Genomic DNA, 24,496 nt, shown 5'->3' with positions numbered 1-24,496 from the left:
CTGAAAAGATTTCTAGTCTACTAGTTCAGAGGTTTGTCCTCAGTAATGGCAAAATCCTCAAATGACTTAACTATGGAAATTACACTAATGACATGGTTGGTCTATTTCTGTTGTCTTTTGTACTTACATGGAAAACCTCTTATAGTTAGTAGGAATCTGTACAATACTTTTAGACTTAGACTGGTAAAAATATAAAATCAAACCCTCTTAAGTACGTTGATTCCTTATGAGAATTTAGCCTGATACTTCTCAAAAAAAATACTGTCATAAATAGCATCATGCTGTACAGTTATGTACAAAAATACTTCCTTGTATCTTAAGCCAAAGTATACACAAACCTGCAGTCATTATATGTAACAGTTACCATTAATCATAGTACTGAAGCGAAAGTTAAATGCTGAGTTTGCTTCACTAAGATTTTTATGCTAATAGCAGCTCTCATGATGCTGGGGTTCTGAACAGAAAAAGTTCATGATGGACTTATGGTAATGTTTGCATGCATATGCGTGTGTGTAATGCAGGTGCAAGATAACTACATTGTACAAAGTAAGAACCAGTATCATTACAAAGATAATACGTACATGATGAGACTATTTTATATATGGTGTAAAACTGAAAAAAATAGTCATCGCCTTGTAAAGGGACCTTGTAATATTCACCTGCACATCCCCTTTTTGTTTGAGCTCAATTTGCCATTTGACACTCTGCCATGTTTTGAATAGCCAGTGAAATTCTGATATCCTTGATTTCCTCAGGCTTTTTTTAATTTGCCTTGGATGATTATCTCCTCCTGATTTTACTTTTTATTCTTATTTTAATCTTGCTTCATGACATAATATTTAACAACATGTAACAATTAGGGTCACACTGAGCTTTCATAAAAAAAATTTCTTTTGGCACAAGAAAATGCATAAAATGACCCTGAGCTATGGCCATAGTGAACTTTGAACAGTTCAAGATGTTTATATCAATAGATTTTTCCCACATTCTCAGCTGCTTGCAGAGTTGGGGGTAACTGAACATGTATGCTCAGCAACATATGGGAAATCTTTGGGAGGGTTCATACACACATTGTCTTCTGAGGCTGATTTTGTCTTTGACCTTTTTTTCCCATTTCTTTTCACTTTGGTTCCATTTCACATTATAGTACAAAGTGACACGTCTTTTCTCCAGACACCTTTCTCCAACTCTCTCCTTGGAAAAACAGCTCATTCGTATTTTTATCAATTGTTCCATTATTTTTAAGGAGGCAGCCGTTTGTAAAGGCTAGGATGATTGCAAATGTAACCCCTACTTTTTTTTTTATAATTTCTCAAATTTTGAGACCTGCTAATTCCTATATGGAATAGAGCTGTTATTTCTGGAAGAGCTGCCTTTTCTAACTGCTTTTATGTATGAGCAACAGCTATGTTTATAGACATCTGCTAGGAAGGGGATCTCATAAAAAAGTTTGTTACCTTCCCACTTAGTTCTGCCTAATAGAAACCCATCTGCCCTTATTCTGGCTACTCTGTCACAAAGATAAGTTAATCCAACTCTCTATAAAATCTCTTTTCAGGAAACAGAACAAAACACAAAAACTTCATTGACACAAATGCCTGATATAATTCTTCCACTTCAATTGCATGCTTAGTTGGGAGCCCTGTGACTTAAGTTACTCTCATCTGGTACACATACATTGCACTTGGCTTCAGTTCAAGTAGCCACACATCCAATTGGATTTGGTCCAATAAACAGCGTATTTCACCCACACTGAGAAAAAGCCAAGGTTAATTCAGTCTTCAGTGTCCTTCAGATTTGCAGTAGAACTTGTTTAAACAAATAATTACAAATGCTTGTAGCTTTAACAAATGCTTATTTCAGCTGTTCAGAAACTCAATTTTATGGATGTTAAGCAAGTCCTATAATCAGAAAAGTCAAGTGTGATCTTATGATTTACCATATAAGATGGAAATAGAGCCTGATGTTCACTTTTATTTGCAGTGACATCAACCTCCAGTGTGTCTAGCCTGTTGTGCAATTCATTCCATAGAAACTAGTGGTATAATTAGCTTTTGTCATGCTTTGTAATTATATTATAGCATACTGTAAAATAATAAAGTGGTCTTTGAATGGCACAAATTCAGTAGTTTATATGAAAATTAAGATTTTACAATTTAACTCGAGGGCGGTTCTTTTTCTGTTTGGTTTCTTCTTGCTGATAAGATTGGAGATAAAAGCTGTTCAAGCCACTCAAGCAGCAATACCCTATCCAGTAATACATCCAGCAACAGTGATGAAAAACACTTCGGTTCTGGAGATCTGATGGATCCTGAGCTGCTTGGATTGACTTATATAAAAGGGGCATCTACTGACAGTGGAATTGATACAGCTCCCTGTATGCCAGCTCCTCTCCTGGCCCCTTTGCACCTTGCTGGCAGCAGGTCTGGAGTACATTGTCGTACCGAGCAGTGGACCGAGTCTTCTGACACTCCTGGGCTAGATGAGGAGCCAACTAAAATGTATGCTGTTCATAGCTATGCCTCTGCTATTTCTACCAGTCATACAGCTGAAGGCAGTATGGGAGACCTAAGTGAAATCTCCTCTCATTCCAGGTATGTGTTTCTTACAAATTAGGGATTTTGGACTGTAGATTGATGTTCAGAGAATTCTTTTTTTGTTACAGTTGCTCTCTTTACCTTTCTTTGAAAGTGTGCCTAACTGATTTTGATTCCTGTTGTATTCAATACCTACATGAGGAAGCGTAACATTTTTCAGGCAGTTTTTGATGAGTCTTCCTAAAAAGCATGACTAGTCCTGCTCCCAGATTCGATGGAGAATTTATATGCAACTTTGCAGAAATTCCTTAGGTTTTCAGAGTTGGAAAATATCCCTGAGTAAAAGTGAAATTAATTCTTCTTTTTTTATAGTATTTGCGAAATATATTATATTCAATACCAATGTGTTCTACCTGTAATCATCTGAGATCTAAAATGTTAGAAAACTTGCAACGTTACTTTCATTGATAAAGAAGGAAACTGTAAATTACTATCCATCAGCATAAGATGCTTTCATACTACTTTGCATTACATTTAAAAATAGTCATTCCTTCTCTATTTCTCAGTTATGAGTGTAGTAGGTCCAAACACCCCAGTTGTATTATTTTGACACCACCAAAAGATACTAATATCTTTTTTTTCCCCTAGAACTTCCTTCACATACTTGTGAAGGAATACAATACTATAATACATACTGTACAACAAATTATATTGGAGTTAATGATGAAGGAAATCAAAGAAATTACAACGGACAATTTTTACATATAGTGAAACTTCATAGCATACCATCCACCCTAATTTGCATTATTGTGGTGTATACTTTACAATTTTGTTTCTCGATCTGGATTTCTGGTTGTGTGCACTCTTCTTTTTGTTACCAATGGAATGTGTGTATGGTACATCTATTATAAAGCAAACTGTGAAAGTACACTTTTACAGCTGGTAAAAGTTTTATCTTCCAATTCCCATTTTATGCGGACTTTGAAGCTGGAGCTTTGGTCTCTGTGTGAAGGTTTTTACTCTGTAAAGGATTAGAAGGAAATTGCTTGTTCTTTCCCTCTGAATTTTCTGTTTTCAATGTCAATTAGTATAGGCAAATAACAAAAGAATCTCGTCGTGTCTTTATATGCTACTGTGATTGAATTAGTTTTGTATACTTACAATGAGTTAGAATTTTTTTCACAAGTTATGGAAGATAGTATTGACTTGCAGTATAGGCTGTTGTGAAAAGTAGGTACATGCTTTCACATTCTTTCACTACATCTGTGATAAAGTAGAAGCTCCAGATTTACTCTGCTTTATAGGCATTGAGATTTAGTTTTATAGATTAGGAAGAAATAAGCTCTGTGTTTCTGGGACTTCATCATAATGGGCTGCAATAGATTCCTAATGGCTATAATATGCATTTTCAGCACTTGTGTGGCAGCTATATTTAAAGTGCCACGCAGCTATTAAATATTCTCATGTTCATTTATATAGAATAAACATTATAGATCTGGGGAGGAAAAAAAAGCATATAGATTTTAAGTGAGTTTATCCAGGCATTTACAAAGTAGTAATTATTGTTGAGAAGATAACTTGCATTAGGAGTGACCAATTCCACTTTGGCAATAGCAGTGTTTTCAAATGATCAGCTTCTAATCTGTGTGCCAAATGCTTTTGCTACAGGAAAATGTCAGACTTGCATTACGTGACCCAACTGTTTTATTTAAACTTTGCTTACATTTCCTTCATATTATACTAGAGTGGTAAATAATTTTACAGTTGGATTTAAAGGCTGATAACACCTATACCAGCACCTGCAGGCTTACGTTATTTAAAAAAAAATCTCATTTTATGGCTGTGATGCTGCAACACAGTGTTCAAATAGACAGAAGGTTGAGTTAACGTGTTGTGATATCTACTGCCAAATCCCATGTATATTTTCTAACTGGTTAGAAATTAAGTTCATACTGGTTCATAATCTGTAATGATGAAGCTCTAACCTGAATGAGGAATTTATTCACAACTGCTTTATAAACGTTAAACAATAAATGTATTCTACAACAGCTAAACAGTGTAAAACTTAGACACAAGACCACAGACAGGAAAGTAATTGCTCTATAAATACAACATTTTCCATATTAAAACTCTATTCTGCTTATTGAGTAAGTGAAGCGCAATATGCAGGAAAGATGGCAGTTGGAAATACTGGCCTGATTCTCTAATGTGATCAGATAAAGAAGCCCCTGAAAAAACTAATACTAAAGTCTGAGAATTAAGCCTGCTGTGTGAAACAGTATTTCAGACTACAGGACTGACTGGAGCTATGCACATTATGTCTCACAGCCATGTTGTTAATGGCTTTCTCTCTCCTATTTTATTGTCAGTATGCATATGAATTATAAAATACCTTCGGGTTACTGTAGCTGAAACAACTCCAATGCCTTTAGTTTTGCTTTGTTTCTTACATAGACTATCATTACCATTTGGATGCCGAGACTGTACATTGCTTGTTTCAACCGTTGCATCGAACTCATGATCTAAAAGCAGATTTCTGTAGGCATTTTATTTCTTTACTTCATAAAAATGTCCTGTTATTTAAAATCTACAAAATGAAGTTGGATGCTCCGTTTTTCTTGGGTTTAGTTGCAAATAGAAGTCTAAAATAGTGTTCTTGCTGTCAATCTGATATGTTTTTTTTTACATTGTGCTTCAATGCTTGCTTCACCTTTAGATTTCAGTTTTTCATAACTGAATTGTTTTCTTCACTATGTCTTTATATCCCTTCTTCACATATTTGCAAGGATAAGCTGGAGCAACCTTATTGTTTTTAACATCACTTGCGATATTGTCTTCCCCCCAAAACTTCATAATCTTGTTTCTACTTTTGTGGTGGAAAGGGGGAAGAAAGGAGAGAAAATTATTTGTTTTTAAGATTAAATGTACATAAACTTTCATAAAAAAAAATAGTAATCCACTGCCTTAATGATTGAACTTTATTTCATGTCAAGCAGTTTAATTTGATCTAATGACATCTTTGCATGTGCATTGCTTGTATTTGACTCTGATTGGACAGTAAAGTAGACATGCCTCTTACACTTTGAGCAACACCTTCTGATCTTTTGTGGATGAATCTAATGGTCTTGGGATTGGATTAAAAGGTAGAACTGTGTTTGGTATTTGTAGCTGCTTCAGGTTCCAATCTCTAGTTTTAGGCAAGCTATTTGGTTTATGAATGCTTTGGTTACTTCAACTGCGTGATGAACTTTATTCTTCAAGGAAGGGTTTGTTTTAGTTCATTTTAAATCATTTTGAGAGTCTTCAGTAAAAGGCTACAGTAGTGCCTACTAGTGCTATTATTCGTAATAAAAGAGACTATTATAATCATCTAGAGAAGTATTGTTGTTGAACTAGAATTTACTTCTGTTAATATAAAATTCTCAACAGTACTGAATGAAAGACTAGATTTAAACTGTCATGAACAGGAAAAAATAACTTGAAGTGGAAAGCTATAGAAGTCTTATAATCAGAGGGATGTTTGGAGTAATTCCTTATGTAGTTCTTGATGTAAATTGAATTATAACATTAATAATGTGTGTATACATATTTACTGAAAATTGCACATAAAAATTCTATATGTGTATTAAATTTAGTTCTTTAATTTTAATTCACATCAGTTTGTGTTGACATTTCAGCATGTTGAATTATATGTTACTTGTTTTAAAAACTCATTATTATTCTATTATCAAAGAATTTTAATGTGTATGCTGCTGCTAAGTAGAAAATTACTGATGATGCTGCCTCTATTTTACCTTGAGAAAAAGTTAACATTAAAAAAGATAGCTGAGTATAAGGTGAAGAGTTTCTGATTTGTTGTTTTGCATAGTGGATTTCATTTTTGCTTGTGTGTTTTCTTTACTTTTTCAGTGGGTCACATCATTCAGGAAGCCCATCAACACATTGCTCTAAAAAGAGTGGCTCCCTAGATACCTCCAAAGTCTATATAGTGTCACAGAGTAGTAGTCAACAGATTTCTGGGTCGGTTTCAAAACCATACCACAGACAAGGAGCAGTGAGTAAATACGTCATTGGATGGAAAAAATCAGAAGGAAGTCCTACACCTGAAGAATCTGAAATTTCTGAATGCCACGAGTAAGAATTCTGTTTCAACTTTGTTTGGGGCAGGAGGGAAAAGAAAATATATTTTAAAATAGGATCGAAAGATGAAAAAATACAGATGCCATTTGACTTGTAAATGTTTGGTTTATTTCTGTACCTTTATGTATCAGATGCCCATCCAAAAAAGGAAAAAGGGACAATAAATGCAGGATGCACCTTTTTCTGGTTTCTCATCTTTTCTATCTAGCTGCACCTTTTTTCCATTTCTCTAATAAAGCATGCTGAAAGAAATTTCTGAAAGTGTGTGGAGGGAAAACCATAAGGTTATGCCAAACATTTTGAATTTCCTTTTCAAATCTCTGGGAAACAGTTGTAAAGCCACAATTTTATTGTGTCTAAAGACTTGTTCTGGAAATCTTCAGAACATTGCAGTTAATTCAAAAAAGCTTACTTCCTGATGTTTCTGTATTAAACCTTCCTATCTTGTTGCCTAATACATCAGCTAATACATTAGAAATGGCAGACATGCCTATAAACTTAGCAGTAATCTATGTAGACAATTAAAAAAAATAGTGCCTGTTGGAGGTATTTTAGTGGTTCATGTGTATCTTTTTCTGACTGATTTTAATGAATAGATAGCAACTGGTGGTTGGGACCCCACAAGACAAAGTTTAAGTGTGGATATATCTGATTCTCTTCAAGAGATTCTGCAAAATGTGCAGGCTCACACTACATTTTTTTTATAGGAAGTGACATTTAATCAAAGGTACTCAGATCAGTTCTAATAAGCAGCTGTATGTACAGCTTAACAGAGGAATAACCCATTAGGAATGTGTTAGTCATAGACAGAATAAAAATGTTTCGATCAAAGGAAAAGATGCAGTACCTCAAAGACAGAGATGAAACTTTCCCAGTACTTCAGCAGTAATAAATAATGTTTGAATCTGCTGTTTGAAACAAACTTTTAAATTCCTTAATCTTCAAAATCATCTTCTTTGATAACCTCATTGCTTTCTTTTTGTGCATAAGCTATTTAGTGCTACATCTCAATAAATCAGTCAGGCCTATATCTCTTGACAAATTGACACAGTGACATGCAGTACCTGATTTTCAAATGTTTAATATAAGATTACTCTGTTTAATGGGAATATGCTATTTGCATCTAATACCTTGTATTCCATTTATGTGCATAGTTATGGTAAAATTCATATTTAAAAATATAAATTGAAATATTTGTACTAGGAAATATAAACTTGAAGTCAAGCTCTTAAATTCCTTATTCTCAAAAGTAAAACGAATAAAAAAGCTGTCCTGGTTATTTGTATTTTTTCATAGTATTGTATTGGTGATTTTTTTTTCATGTTTTCATCTATTAAATTGTTTAGTCATAGTGGTACTCGCATTTGGAAAATGGTAGCTTCACTGATTCCTGTAAGTTTTTGCATTTTGAAGTTGATGAACCCCTGAAAAAATTTCTCTTTATTTCAGATAGAACCCTTAGAACAAAACTGCATAATGAAGCATGGCATTTAGACTGAAACCACAGTAATTTTGAAAAGCATCTTCAAGAGCTAGTTCAGTTTAAGAAATATTAATTGAATATGGCAGCACTTCATATACCAGAAAATACTTTCGGATTTTTCTATGGTTTAGAACGTTGCTTTACCTCTTTCTAGGAAAGCTTTCTATACATCACAGAGAGGAAATATCCCTCTGAGGATAATTATGTTGAAATAAAATAACATCTCTAATTAGCAATGATGATGAAAATCAGGTCAATTGCTGAATGTTGTGCCACTATAGGATATAATTCACCGAGAATTACACTTTACCATAGCAAAGCTTGTTTCCTCTCTGCTGAGGACAGAGTCACTGATTATGCTGCACTTGACAGTGAGTAATGGCTTCAAATGCATGTTCTGTGTGATTGGGAATCTCTGGTTCCTTAGATTCTATTTCCAGAGTAAACCTGTTAAAATTCTCTCCTTTCTCACTGGAGGGAATGTGAAAGATGATAATTCAGTTTGACAGTCCTTTGTTGACTGTAAATACATTTTTATATACTGATAATTAAAGAAGACAGCTGTTTTATTTGTCCAAACAGCTTTATGAAATTGCTGATAATAAAACACACTTGGCACATGGCACAATAGATTACAAATCTTCTTCAAACATTGCCATTGATGACCATAGTAATTTTGTCAGATTGTAAAGCTGGATACAATGTCACACTAAAAAATATTGATTTTCTTACTTGCTAAGGAAGTAAAAAATATATTTATGTATTTTGATTTGTGAGGAACTATTGGAAATGCTGCTACAAATACAGCCTTAGCAATAGAGAAATGTGGTGTGCAAAAAGGGAGAGAGGAAGGCTGGGAGAAACATGCATTTTTTTTTGTTGTTCTGAAGAATTCCTTAATATTGGTCTTTCAGTGGTTTAAGAATTTCATCTTGAACCCACAAACAGTTTTGTATGAAATGACTAGAACATGTTCTAAATAAAAGCATGCTCTGTCATGAGGTAATTTTAACAAGTTTTACTTTGTGACTGAAAATAAATGTAGTCTTTCAAATCCATGAGCGCTATTGCTTATTTTGCTAAAAACACCAATTGTTTCAACAGAGTGTATGATGATATTGATGCTGTGTCTGCATCGAGTCCACTTCAAACTTCCGTGAGGAATGCCATTGTCGAAAGCCAACAAGTGTTATCCAAAGAAGATTTTCTGAAGTTGATGCTGCCAGAAAGCCTCTCTGCAGAGGAAGGGAGGAGAAAGGTTAGCTACTTTGTTTGCATGTATCCCAGGCATAATTATGTTAGAAATTTATTTTCTGGTATTCCCAAAATTGCTATAGAGAAGGCAATATCACTTTGTGCAAACTAAGTATATTCCACGGGGATGCTACGAATACTGACCATAAGTCCCAAAACATCATTTTCCACAACATGGAAATTATACCTACTTTGATTATGTATGAAATACAGTATTTGTCTAAGTATGACTCTGCTTAGCTATAAAGGTTGAGCAACTTAATTATAATTTCAAAGGCTAAGTAGCATTTTCAAGATTGAATGGTTACATTTATACACCTCAAATGATATTTAGGCATAGGAATAAAAGTAGCCCCCTTTCCTCTGTTCTATGCTACTCACTACTAACAATTCTGAATTACAATTCCACATAGACACCAGTGGGAACTGCTCAAAAGACATAATTGTCAGTGCTAGTGGAGAGCATAGGTCTATATAGTATGAAAACGATCAGTAATGTTAAAAACTTCACAAAAAGTGGATAGAAGACTTAATATTTACTACTTTTCAAAGTATGCATGATTCTGAATTCGGTGCTTAATGCGTAAGAAAGCAGTAAGCAATTGAGTTACTTGAGATAATTGTCTCACTTAAATATTAATTCACTGCTGTCTTAACCCACTGTGTTTATACAATGTGCTAAATAACATAATCATCATGTCTGAACAGAAGTAACACATGGGAATACTCTAAGTGCAGAGTTGAGTTTAAAATTTAGATCATATGCACCTTTAAACTACAGTATGTGAAGTATGTGTGTTGTATGTCTTTGAATTCTTATGAATAACATCCTAGAGGTCTTTATGAGTTACTCTTGATACAATAATTGGCTTTCTGTGATGATTTCAAGAACGGCCAATGTTTCTGGGTACTTAAGTATGAAACACCAAAGAGTGAGGAGTTATAACCATCCTAAGATAAATTACTGCTGTACCCTTCTCTTCCCAGGATATCGAAGGAAGAAACACCACAGGCTCTGATTTGCAGGGGATCCCCAGCCATAGGAATTATCAGTATCCAGTCTTTGATTGTGCCCTCTGTAGAGGGCAGTTACTTTACTATAGCTTGGCTAGTTGACTTTGACAGCAAACCAGAAAGGAACTTTGAGTATTCTACAGAATCAAATCACATTTTTCATAGATCCTTCTTCATAGGTCAGAGAATAATGAAACCTATAGAATGGGTAATGTTCAATTTTTTGTCATGTCCTGAAAGGAAACTTTGTAAAGCTTCAACAATTAATGTTTAATATGTTTGGATAGCTACTGACCAATTTTTTTAGATGAAAGATGCAATATGAGGTTGGGAGACTTGAGTAACAGTCAAGAATCATGGCAGAATGCTTGCTGGGAATTTCAAGTGCAGGAAAGAGAATTGGATTCAGAGTGTGGAGGTTTTCAACCCTTTGCCCAACGTGGTCCCTAATCAGACTCAGAGGGTTTTGGCATTTGCATATCCATTCACTTAAGGATGTTGTGTATGTCCTCTATCCAGTCATTTAGGACTGCTGCTTTTGCCTATTAATGTAGTTATTTTGCAAGTGTTAAAATACAACCTTGGTCTTATGTTCGTTCCAACATCTGTTTCAGCCAAATCTCTAGAACTAATGTCTTTTTTTTCTCCGGAAGTATTTTGATGCTTTCCTAGATTAGAATCTGAATATCTGCCTCAGTTTTCTTTGGGACATAGTTAACCATTCTAACAACTGAGCATTTTCTATATTGTCTTCAAGATAGATGCTCTTCTGAACTAAGTGTATGAAGTATATTTAACTATTTTGCAAAGGCAAAGTTTCTTGTGGCATGATTGAACATTTCTGTCTATTCTTTTTAGAAATATTCACAAAGTAAGTTTTGTCAAAAATAATAATGTAAATATTTTTAACTCTGTTAAAAATGATTAAAAACGTGATTCACTGTTTCAGAAAGCTACAACTCTTAAGCATACATTCTGCGTAGAGAGTGAGCTACTCATAATTATTTAGAGGGAAAATAGGACAGGATATTAAATTGTTATATGCAAGACAATCCAGTTAAAATAATTAAGGCAATAACTGAAGTTTGTAGATGTGAAAAATAACTGGATTTGCAGTACTGAAGAATGACTTATGAAGTGGAATGGCCCAGTTTTACACTACAATAACATCTTGTTTTACTGTAGATGTTCAGGTTGTGGTTTAAATAGCTTTTTGAAATACATATAAAAATTTTCACTAAACTCTATTATCGTATTTTCTGAAACTATTTTATGATATTTGGAGAGATGCAGTGTCTCAAATTACTTTTATCTCCCAATAAATTATATTGCACCATATATCATTTCAGAATGCTTAATATTAAAGCATAGTCATTTCAAATTAAAATCAAACAGTTGTATGTATAGTCTTGAATAAACGTTACCAGAGTTGGTAACCTTATATATGTATTTCTGGAAAAATTTGCTGTCATGAGGCTATGGAGGTTTCATTTAACATTTCAGAATTAATAAAGCTGCACGATATCTGATTAATTCATGGTGATATGTTCCAAAATATCAAGAGAAAGTATGAAAACCCAATTCACTAACTCTTTTGAGGCCTCAGTAGAGCTGATGTGATGGAAGAAATCTCTGATCCTTCCGTATTAGCTCAAGAATTCCAGAATGTCTGCCCAAAAAAACACTCCAAAGAACAGATAATGGAATGTGGTGGTGTAAGTTATTTTAACCAGTAATACTAGTTCTTATATCTTCATATTTTGATGTTTAGTTTTCATGTTATGGAAACCTTTCTCCACGGAGGACGCTTTATCGTACCCTATCTGATGAGAGTATATGTAGCAATCGAAGAGGATCTTCATATGCTAGCTCTCGAAGTTCAATGCTAGACCAGGCCCTGCCAAACGATATCTTATTCAGCACTACTCCACCATACCACAGTACATTGCCTCCCAGAATGAGCCTGACTCCTGGAATGGGAAATCTGAGAAGTAAGTGATTGCTGTTATTGTTGAGTTTGGAATATTTGTAATAAAGTCAAACAAGTCACCAAATATTAAGTTAGATTTTACTTGTGAAGGAAAATTATGAAATGTCACATCAGTCTTCTAATAAAAGCATATTTGGTCAGCAGTACATACTTACGCTTGTCTTGGTGATCAGTTCAGATTTATGTTTGAAGACAGGATTCACATGCCAAGAAATTTTCATGAGACCAGTGACAGACAACAAACAGTTGTCTGAAGATTTCTGGTTATAATTTTATTTTCCGGTAGTGACCTAGTTAAGCCAATCTGGCCTGTTTTGTTTCCTTGTGTGTGTGTGCGCATTCATATTACTGAATATATTCATGAATATTTCATTATAGTTAAATAGGAGAGCTTAGATGATCCTTTTGGTAACATCTTAAAAAGAAATGTGTGATAGTTGTCATCTCCAATCTCAAAACTGGATCTGCTGATACTTTTTAATATTAGGAAAACCTTTGCAAATGACACTGCCTTTTCAATAATCAAAAAAAAGACTAGTTTGGGGTGCTAAGTTAAAATTATTTAATAAAGGTGTATCTTCATTTGTGATGTTCTTCAGAAGCAAGATCTTTATCATATTTTCCAATATGGAGTGATGGATTATAAAGGTTGTAGTACTTTTATGGAGAGCTTGGTAATTTTCATGATTTTCATTTAAAACAAAATAAATTACTGAAAAGGAAATTGTGAAACTCTTGCGTGCTTATGTACCAGAGCCAAAATCTATGCACCCAGATACATACATGTAGGCTACATATCCATATTTATATACTTAATAAGGGTAAATTATGTTTTTTTTTAAATGCTAAATCTCTTCTCAGTTATTTTACTTTGACCCATAATCTAGAATCTAGGAAAAAAGAAACACTTTTAATTAGCAACTTTAATATTGTATCACAGCTGACTGCAGTTTACAAAAATAGTAGAACAACTGTGGACTTTGAAGTCCATAGCTAAGAAACTGTGGGTGGATTTCTTGAAAACATTAAGGATGCTTACAGACCCATATCCGGAGAGAATACAGACAGATGACTTAAGTAATAGACCTCTCTGTCATTCGTCATGTCTTTCAGGCACTAGCAGTCAATTGCTAACTTTCAGAAGTAAGTTTTCTATGAAAAAAAACTCATTCCTACTTATAGTGGCTTCGGGTCTGATATTGAAGTTCATGTACTGCGCACTGGTTCATTTTATAGTGGTATTATAAACAAGTGCTAAATTCCTGCTTCAGCTGGGATCGCATGCTTGATGTACCTTTTGCCAAAATTTAAAATTTTCTTCTGTCAGGGTGAATGAAACTCTTTAGCATAAGTTCAATTTGAAAAGATTTTACTGAAGATCCATTTTTTTCATTTGAGACTAATTTGGTAGATTTTGTAGTCTGTTAAGGATCTATATACACATGGCTTCCTGATGGCCTTTTTTTCTTCTTACACCATGTTAGGCCTGTGTTTTTAGAGCTATTTGATATAAAGGTTAATCTGCAAAGCAATCAAACCTTCAGCATGCTTTTATTCAGAAGGTTGACACAAAGCAATTAATGGTTTACACTTGAGCTGTATACTGCTCCTCCAGCAGTGAAATTTTAGTGTTTGTGTATTAGCTCTGTCTCAAACATCTTATTTTCCATTCTTGCTGCTTAGAAGCAGGAAGATATTTATACGCATTGCAGGAAAAAAACGTGAAACTAGTATCCTGTCAGTCAAAATGAAGCTGATTGTTGTTAGCCAAGGTAGTTCGTGCTATTTTCATACACAGTTTCTATTTTCTTCTTCTGGTTTTGTACTATAAAAGTGCCTTTCAATGCCGGTGATAGAGGATCTTTTATAACGGCTGTCTCAAGGAAGATATAATTGGTCATTTGTAATAGCCACTTGAAGACAAACAAATCATGACTTACTCACTATTATTTTCAAAGTAACGTTTAGTCATTATCTCTATATAAGAAACTAATTTTGGCTCTTGTTAGGAAGGACTTTGTAGTGAGCGCATAGTAGGTCCTTAATTCTATTGCAGTGGTGATGTGAGAGGTTTTTTTTCCATTTATACTTTTAGTTTGAGGTTGTAGTTTCAGATATCAGAATTCCTAGCCGTGATGCTACTATCTTTTGTAAAATACATACATTTGTAATCTTAAAACATTTTAATTTTACCAATATTTAGTATTTACAGAAATCAGTAGAAATAGTGTGGTTTTGGCCAGAATTCATTTTTAGATATTCTTGCATAGTATTACGCAGCATGTATTACATGAAATATTGTGGCAGCACCAAGTGTCTTGAGACCCTCTAGCAAGGAAGAGTGATCAATAGGTAAGCAAAGCAACATCAAAAACAAAGCATAATAGGCAGCCTGAAGAGTTTCAGATTATTAGGAAATCAGAATTAGCAGACAAAATGACCATGCAGATATGGAAACAGGAACTTAGACTGTGTGATGTTCACTGTGGGAAGGCGGTGAGAAAATGAAGCTATGGATTTTTTTTTTATTTTATCACTGAAGGAAGTGAACTGAAAAAAGTTGCTTTCAGTAAAGCCTGAAATGTAAGCTCTGACAATTGAGTACTTTGGATTGCACACAGTACACAACTGTACGAAGATTTTTTCATTTCATATATAAATGTATAGATAGATACATATATATATATATATATATTTTTTTTTTAACTTAAACAAGAAAGCAGAGCTTGTGTAGCTGAGAACCTTAGGGACACTAGAGATTCCCTGAGACGGTGCTGTTTATGTTGAGTGATTCTAGCATACTATACACAGTTGCAGGTACAAATCTATCCCCATCTTGCTAATTCATGGCAGCTGAATTAGCAGGGAAAGAATGAAAACCACTCATACAGAACTAGTGTACAAACATGTCAGAGAAACCCAGGAAGACATATGGAGGCAGTCTGACTGAGCTTGTGAGCACCGTGTTCTTCTCCAATTATGAAATAATGAAAGAATAGGGGAAGAAAAAATCCTGAAGCAATACACTGGCTTGACATTGCTGTGCTGTGAGGAAAGGAGCAAGGTGCAGGATACTTTCAATGATGAGGGTCCTTCCATTCCAACACTCCTGTCATGGGAGCCGTCCCACCATGTCTCTTTAATGGCATTGAGGTCATATCCCTGCAGGTGTGTGTACATCTCTAATTCCTCTTGTTTATTCCCCATGCTTACATGCATTACCATAGAGATGTTTAAGCTGGGCCCTTGATGAAGGTGGGATGGAATTCCTTTGTACTGCTCTTCAGGTGCTTTCCTGCTGACCCATGACCCTTCTCCAGGTTCTGGACATCTATCACTGACATTAGCATCAAACTGAGAGGAGGGGGATGGATTGAGGTTCCCCTCTCCTGGCAACTCTAGTTTAAAGCCCTCTTCATGAGCCTGGCAAGCCTATGACCAATGTTCTTCCCCTTCTCTGACAGGTGGACCCTATTAGCCCCTAGCAGACTAGGTTTCTGGAAGTGAGTCCTGTGGTCTAAGTAGCCAAACCCCTGGCAGTGGCACGAGTACTGCAACTATCTGTTGATTTGCCAGATTTGATTGGCCCTGTCAATCCCCTTGCCTTTGACCGTCAGGGCTCATGAAAAAACTACCTGTGGTCCCGAGTCCTTTACTGCTGCTCCTGGGGCTCTGTAATCCCTGAGCAACAGTATCAAAACAGAAGAGCATCACTGTGTATTGGTGTTATACAACTTGAACAATTTGGAAATCAGTTTTTCATTAAGCAAGTAATGAATGTTAAGTAATTCATACAACCAAAGGAGTATATATGTTATCTGCTACAGGCTCTCATACAATGAATAGTCCACTGTACCAAAACACAGTATTTTTAACAAAAGGGAAAGGAAAACTAATTATTGGGGGCATATGTCCACTATTCTAACAGTAGCATAAACATAGTTCCATGAGAAAGCCTGTTAGCAGGCTGACATCTTTGTAGGGAGACATTGCACAATTGCAGGTAGTACTGAAAAATGGAAAGGTTTGGCAGGAAGATGCTGTTGTTTAGAAGGAGCATATAGTTGCTGATTGCAGGAAGGAGGAATAGGAAGCAGACACTGGGATTGATGTCCAAATATGATTTTATATGTTCCTTCAGTTGCAGCATCTTTAGCGTATAATGTGCTTATTAAATGACATGTCTAGTTCATGAGGACAGTGAGGAGTACATAACAGATACTTTTCCATGGTCTATGATCTCCACATATTTATAGCAGTTCCAAATGAAGCAGGATAATTGTTGTCTTTCTGTATTAATAGTTATGCTTTGAGTACAGAGGAATGTGGGACTGATGATGGTCAATTTAAGATCTCTATTGGAAACTGAGTTTACTATATAATTTTGGTGAAAATAAAGACTTTTAAAGATGCTTTATACTTTTATGTGGCAATAATAAAAATAAAGAAAATTCCTAAGTACAGGAAGAAAGTGGCATAAATGAAAGGACCAGAAAATCACAAGATCAATGATTTTGTGCCAAAAGGGAGTACAGGAAATAAAATAGTCTTTAAAACTGAAAGATAACACTCGTGTTGTTTCGTCAGGGGAAATAAAGGGATGAGTCTGTATTACTTCAAAACCAAACTTGGGGGCAATGAAGATAGTGACCTATGAGATTAGGCATGCGTTCCTGGATATGGAGAGGAATGCATGTTAAGCGTAACTAGTCACCTTTGCACAAGTCCAAAAGGAAGACAACAGGTAGTCTGCAGGTTTGCTGATGTGGCAGTCATACAAAGAAAAAGTGGAGGCAACAACAAGGTAAAGAGGAGCAGGGAGAAAATGCAAATGCAGTACTATAGAAATATTTAACCTCAGCGAGTGTGTTCCTGAAATATAAACAATGTTCCTGAAATATAAACGCACAAAGAGGCCTACATTATTTGAGCTTTTTCTGCTTTTCACTCTTTCCCTCTTTTCTTTCCCCTTCCCCGCCCCGCCCCGCCCCCCCCCCCCCCCCCCCCCCCCCCCCCCCCCCATTGCCCAAGAAACCATAACTCATATCTTGGAAATTAATTATTCTGTGGTGGCACACTGATGCCTGTTCAGTTATTCCACTTACAATTTCAGCCATCAGCATGAGTGCCTGAGTTTCCAGAGCTATCAATATTCAGATCTCCTACTCCAGCAGGCTTTCTGCAGTTGAGTTCCTCTGTCAGGGCTTATGCAGGACTGAATAGGACCTACCCTAAGGTGAACCGAGGTTCTCACAAAGACAATGCATAATGAAGGATGACTGCTGGTGAATGTATCACTCCTACTCTTTAATTTGGAAAGCCAGCAGAATGTATTGGGGACAGGCATCTTCCTGACAGGTTTCACAGTCAGCTTCTGTAGGCCAATCACACAAAAGCAAGGGCTGTCCCTTAGGGCCTGCCTGCTGGTCTGGAACCAAAAGCTGGCTTGCTAGCTTTCAAATACAGCATTCTGCCAATTTTCCAGAACAGGGATATATAAAACACTTGTACTACCATAAGTAGGGTTCTTATAATTCCCAGGTCATACACAAAAGTTCAGAGACTGTTCTGCTGTTGAGTTTCCAAAGTACTTTCACCCCAAGGTAACCTTAGATAAGTTTGAATGTGTGTTTATAAGAAAGTGAAAATAAAATATTTGTACAGATGTATGAGTAGTGCATTTATCCATTGCGTTTTCCATTTCATATAACATCCACTTTGGCATACTAAGAATGGGTATTGAGTACATTTCTGCAGAGGTTTGTCAAATCGTTTCCAATTGTAATATAACAATGCTTTCATATAAGTTGTAGAACAAGATAAATTCCACTGTAAATAGGATTTCTACCTCGTACACATTGCTATTTATTTGCAGGACTCCTAATTTTTTGATAGAGGATTGCAAATCTTCACTGCTATGTTCCTGATTTAAAAACAAACCACTCTCCACACACACTTCTTTTGCAAAGAATATGATAAACTCTAATCATTGCTCTGTGCAATAGAACATTCTATAATAGGTTACTGCTTTGGGATTTTTAGGTCAAAAATCTTTCATTCAGTGTTGGTGTTTTTTATTATTGGTATCAGGACAATGACAAAATGCCACTCTCTTACACTACTTACACTATAATGTATCTTCCACTTGAGTGTTTGTGTGCATGCATTTTTCCCTTCATTGATTTTTGTGTGTGGTATTACTGGCAGAAACATAGCTAGTAATTATTATAGTCTTAATCAGTAGTGAAGAAATGGAAGGAAGAAACAAGTCCTGTACTTCCAAAATATTCAAGAAAAATACTGTTTTGACCTTTTTATTTAATACAAGTAGACACATCATAAAAGCAAAAATTCTTTGGTTTTGACTACAGTATTTAATAAAAGGACAATATGTGCATTACTAGCTTTATGGTTAAGATGAACTGTAGTTTAAAATAATCTATTTGGGTTTTATGCAATTTTAAGAACATCCGTATGCTTATTCAGCAATACTTATTTTAATGTTTACATTGATCAAAGTGAAGATTGCTGTTGAAAGATATGGAACTGTTAAACTAAAGATTTTGAAAATTATCGTCTCTGCTATGATGTATGCTAATGGTATCTTTCTAAAAAGACTGCATAACTGAAAGCTGTGTTTGAACTAACTTTATAGATTGTGTATTAATTAAAATGTATACACTACCTACAGTATACAATGTGTTACAGCATGCTCTGAAGCTTAGAGATCAGCATGCAAGTCTTGCATTCTAAGATACACAAAATATTAAGTTAATAGGGTAGTATTTTCAATGTGAAAGTGAGTTTTGGATATAGGCTAGAACTTACAAATGCATTTAAAGAAAAGCAGATAATATTTTTGAAATTACTTCTGGAGATGTAATATTTAAGTTTCACAATACAACTCTGCATATAAATATCTCATGTTGGTTCACAGCCTTCTTTAAAATATAACTGCATCTAGCAACTTTTCTGCTCAGTGTTCAGGTTTAGTATGGTATTCTTTAAGACTGGATGCTGCCTACTCACACAGCATTCACATCAAAATGCAAAGAACTCGTCATGTGCAAAGTGTCACAAAAACCTGTAGAAACCCACCCCATCTTATTCTGCTTGCATTTAACAGTAGTTTCACCCATACTGAATATTGAACAGGAAAAGATAAAAAGAGAAGTGAACATGAGCACTCATTGCTTATACATTCTTTTTGCAGTTCATTATAATAGCTTCAAAATTAACTGTACATCATTGTTATAGGAAGACTAATTATTGTGTTTATTGTTTAGATGAATTCTGGTTCTCAGATGGGTCCTTATCTGATAAAGCCAAATTCAATGATCCTGGCCTGATGCCCCTGCCAGACACTGCCACAGGGCTAGACTGGTCTCACCTGGTAGATGCTGCACGAGCGTTTGAAGGTAACAGGAAAAACTGAATAAAGATCACTGTTCACTACGCAAATTTTCTTTTTTATTATTTTTTTAAGAAAGAAACATATATTGTATAGCCACACCTTGAATTACAAAAATCCAGTGTTTGCCTCCAAAGCCATTTCGTTCTTTTGGGTGTATTACTTCTCAGTGCTGTAGATTGTCACTGAAAAAATTGGGGATATTTGGATATTCTCAGTATCTATCTTAGATACAATTCAGTGACTTAGGGACCAAAGTGCTCTCTGTAGTCAATTGAAAAAAATCAGATGCTTTGAATGTGAGATTCAAAGCACATAAATTATATACTTATAAAGAGACTGGGAGTAACAGCTTATCTGGGTTTATTGTGTTGTCTCTATAAACTTTGTATGTGTAGTACAAATGATGTTGCTGTCCTTCTCAGTTTTCATAATAAGCCCTTGTAAAACAGCAAAAATGTATGCTGTACCTTCCAGTAGCAGAATTTGAGGTGCAGGATATAAACCAGGTTTGCACTATTCAATTATAAGACTAGTTTAACCAAGAAAAAACCTCATTCACCTCTCCAGCAGCTAGACCTACATGTAATGTATAAACACAGATAAGTGGTTGCTTGTTTGAAACTATCTATCCATGAAGTTGTGTGTTTGTGTTTTTTCATTTCTGAGGAGTGTTTTGGTTAGGTCATGGGTCTGTCCTAAAGTCTGCAACATTTGTTATCTGCTATTACTCTCACTAGTGAATATATGAGAAGTCAGAGGTATCTGAATAAGGATGAAATTACTGCAATCATATATAATATAAGGTACAGGTCTCAACTTTATGAGGAGAACAGGTTATTAAGTTAGTGATGAGGTGTTCTGTTTTTTCATCTAAAAAGTAACCGTGGTAATAATATTTCTGGTACTGATTCCTTCCCTGAGTCTGAAGTGATTAAATTTCAATTTGATCAAAAACTCTTGAGAAGTATTTACTATGCTAATGTAAATGTCATTATTAAAACTTTAAAAAACAAAACAAACAACAAAAACAGACCAACAGTGATGATTAGCAATCAAAAGTACTGTATTGTTTCTTAATGTGATTAATTTTATCTGTATTCATTACTGTTCAGTACTACTTACATATGTCTGTTGTAGCTGGCAGGAAGCTGTACTGTAAGGCTGAAAGTCTAACAACTGGTACCATGCATTTGTATGTTTGATTGCTCAGAAAACATCCTGGCACTTGTTATTGGTATCTTAACAACTGAAAATAGATTTGGATAAGTAAATGACAAATTTTATAACTTTGTACATGAAGAATATTTTTAAATGCTAACAGAAATTGAGTTCAGCTATCTAAAAGGTCGTTCTGTACCAGTTATGCTCCTCTATTTTTAGATTTATTTGAAAACTTTAATAGATTTTCATTGCTTTTACCATTTAATATTCTGATGAAAATATTGTCATTTAGGTAAGAGTTATGTGAGTGTTCATTTAAGAGAGAAAAGTAAAACAACATAGCTATCCACAGTGCTTTGTTATAGGGAGGTGGGGATATTGTTGGGTTTTAGTTGCAAACGTCTTTTTTTATATACATATTTTATATATACAATTGTATGTAGATAAAGCTGAAGAAATGATGGTATGAGTTGCAAGATGGAAACTTTTTATTGCTTTTTTCTTTAAATTCTTAGAAGAATCTGAGCAGTAAATAATAGTTTTGTATGAAGGAACATAATTCTTTTCTGTTTAGAACTCTGCAGTAGAGACGCCCGCATGTATGCTAGATGATTTGTAAAATGTTTTGACTAGATTCATAGTACTGCAACTTGAAACTTTTGACTAGGAGTGGAATTTTTAAGCCCTTGCTCAACTTTCTCTATCTGATGTCTTGTAGTTTGAAAGTCATTTAAAAAAGAATAACTGATAGGGATATCATAAAAAATTCACTGGGAGGGAGTGGGTTGGATATGAATTGGCAGATCCTTTTTCCTTATGTATTTTAATGGTGATAAATGAGGAGTTGCCTCAACTTAGTATTTAAAAATAGCTTGGAACTACTGTTCTGCATTCTGTCAATGTGAAAAATAGAGAGTAGATGATTCTAAAAATCATAAACTGATTATTATAAAATTATTTTGATAAATGGGATCACATTTTATATAGGACGGTCTCAAAAAAAAATACAATAAAAAGGATCGAAAATGGGTAGCATTTGTTTTTAATGTTAAAACTAATCTCTAGTTTGGCTTTATCAAGCTGATATTTAAGTCATATTCTTTTCTAGAACATAGACTTCATTTTAGTTTTTTCTTTGTACAAGGTCTTTTCTTAATATTATTTCATTAGTATTACCAAACTGATTCCAAGGTCAGAGTTTTTTCCCTTTGATTTCTGTACACTGTATATTGATAACTTCGACATTTTGATCAGTTCAAAATCCACATGGGTCTTGCAGTCCTTCATTTGTCTGTCTTAAAATGCTGTTGTATTGTGGTTAATATTATATATAGCCTTTTGAGCTGTTTGTTGGAGTTAGTTGAATGAAGAATAAACTACAGTAGCAACGTTTTTGCTACCATCATCTGTGCTCAGAATTTATTCATGGATGTAATGAGAACAGGGTTCTCATTTTAGCCTAACTCTCTTCCCCCCACACCTGAACAGTTGAGGAGCTTGTTCATTAATTAATATTATAATTAATATTAGCCTTTATCCTACTGACACCTTGATCTTATGTAGAACAGCAGTTTCTAAACTGGTCTGCAAGGGTGGAGTAAGTGTTTGAGGGACAGAATATGAGGCAGTCATAACTGATCTAATTGAAAGTGTGATGATAATGCCTTTTTTTTTTTTTTTTAACTTTGTGAGGATTTCATTTTTAATGCTTTGCTTGGCAAGAACTTCTGTGGGAAGCAGAATACTTACTTCAAACTCTTCTTGAAAATCCACTGTTACGTGGACAGGTCTCTGAAGTGCAATGAAGGGTTGTGCAGGGGTTAACTCCCCAAGCTCCAGAAGCTGCATCTGTAAGAGGTTTTGCTTGAGCTATTTCTGCTGAGGGTCAATATCTATAAGCTAGAGTTCAGTGCAACGTTATTGTAAGTATTTGCACTGTCTTCCATTGCAGGGCATAGATTTGATCCTGATATTTATCCAGAGATGATTTTCAGAATTCCTGCGGTCAGTTGCAAGGGGTATCCTTCAATTTCTTTCATACATGGATAGGCTACTTCCATTCCTGTATTTTATTTTGGTAGTAGCTGCAGAGAGACAGGGGAGCAGTTGACATGCTGGAAGTTCATTGTGGTAATATCTTTGTATCTATCCCTCAAGCAAACAAAAAAAATAGAACTTCATGTGACTGTGCATCAGAAGAGAAAAAGGAGGGTTTAGGGAGGGCAATTGAAGTGAGAATATGAGTAAGAAACAGAAATAAAGCAACTTTTTGAACTGAGTAAAGATAAAGATATGGGGATTTACAGAATAAATTTGAAAGATGAAAAAGAAAAAGGAAAATCTCAGAAAAGAGTAAAGAAAACGGAGAGAATATGTTGTTGGTTTTGTTTTCTAATTCTGTTTTTGTATTATCCTTCAGGTAGATCCACAAGTTAGAAAAGAAGGACAGGTTTTCAATGTGTTGCTGATGGCTAATTTTGGATCTTTTAAAGAACTTGTGGAACAAAAAGTGAAGTCTTCCTAGATGTCTACTTCTGTTACTGTCGTTATAGAAAAGGGTTGACCCGAACATAAAAATTATTATGATGAATAGAACTTTTTACTATTTTTGTTACTTTAAGCTGGTTGTATTCTGCTTTACAAAGAATAGTGTTTTGTAAATCATATTACAGGAATTAACAACCTAAGAAAATCTCTCTGATATCTCTAATTTAGTTCATTGAAATAGGTGGTTTCACTTTATGATTATTTTCCAGGTTATTTTTATGAGCATCTACTAGCCATGCCAATCAGAGTGTAGTGTTTCTTAATGCCAGTTTATCTTTGCAGAAACATCTGTGCTACTATAATTAATATTATTTTAATATTTCCATTTAAAAATCTTTATAGCTTAATGCGAGTAATGCTACACAGAACATAACGAGAAAGAAGTGAAGCATTCAACAAGAGAGAATTATTTTAATAATAATTATATTTTAAATTGTTAGATAAATAAAATACTCATTTAGCATTTGGTAATTTTTAATGCATGCCTGTGTAGCTCTGTTTTGCTTCCATGCATATGTCAATGCATGTGGATAACCTTAGCTTTAATAGTGAAAGGGATGCTTCATGCACTATACTTATTTCAGCCTTTTGTGCTTTGCAGTACATGAAAATGTCTGGAGTTCTTTCCTGGCCTTTGTTAGTGGGCTGAAACTATGAAAATCTAGACTGAAATTCTGAGTGGCTACAGCTGTACAATTCTATTACCTGAAAGTCAGATGCAGCTGTTGCCTCATCTTGCTAAATCAACAGTTGCTTAAGCTTTTGTACAAACACCAGTACATTTTGTGGAATGATAGAAGCACAGAATGGTTTGGGTTGGAAGGGACCTTAAGGATTACCCAGTTCCAACCCCCTGCCATGGGCAGGGACACCTCCCACCAGACCAGGTTGTCCAAAGCCCCATCCAGCCTGGCCTTGAACACCTCCAGGGATGGGACATCCACAGCTTCTCTGGG

At 34.9% G+C, this 24,496-nt stretch overlaps 1 protein-coding gene across 6 annotated transcripts in view; it reads left to right on the top strand.

Moving 5' to 3' along the window:
* The window catches only part of SIPA1L2 (signal induced proliferation associated 1 like 2), a 139,646-nt gene that overhangs the window by 103,778 nt on the left and 11,372 nt on the right, over positions 1-24,496 (top strand). For 4 of the 6 annotated variants that reach the window (XM_040551426.1, XM_040551423.1, XM_040551425.1 and 1 more), the window contains exons 15-19: positions 2,206-2,594; positions 6,447-6,671; positions 9,265-9,418; positions 12,200-12,419; positions 19,705-19,836. In XM_040551426.1, the coding sequence (XP_040407360.1) occupies positions 2,206-2,594; positions 6,447-6,671; positions 9,265-9,418; positions 12,200-12,419; positions 19,705-19,836 (1,120 nt within the window). The remainder of the gene's footprint in view (positions 1-2,205; positions 2,595-6,446; positions 6,672-9,264; positions 9,419-12,199; positions 12,420-19,704; positions 19,837-24,496) is intronic. The other 2 variants (XM_040551428.1, XM_040551429.1) reach the window with 1 other exon arrangement.

This window comes from Cygnus olor, chromosome 3, assembly GCF_009769625.2.
Source record: "Cygnus olor isolate bCygOlo1 chromosome 3, bCygOlo1.pri.v2, whole genome shotgun sequence".
In the NCBI taxonomy this organism is placed as follows: Eukaryota; Metazoa; Chordata; class Aves; order Anseriformes; family Anatidae; genus Cygnus; species Cygnus olor.
Note: the sequence above shows the minus strand (reverse complement) of the source record. Positions and strands in the feature narration are given on the sequence as shown.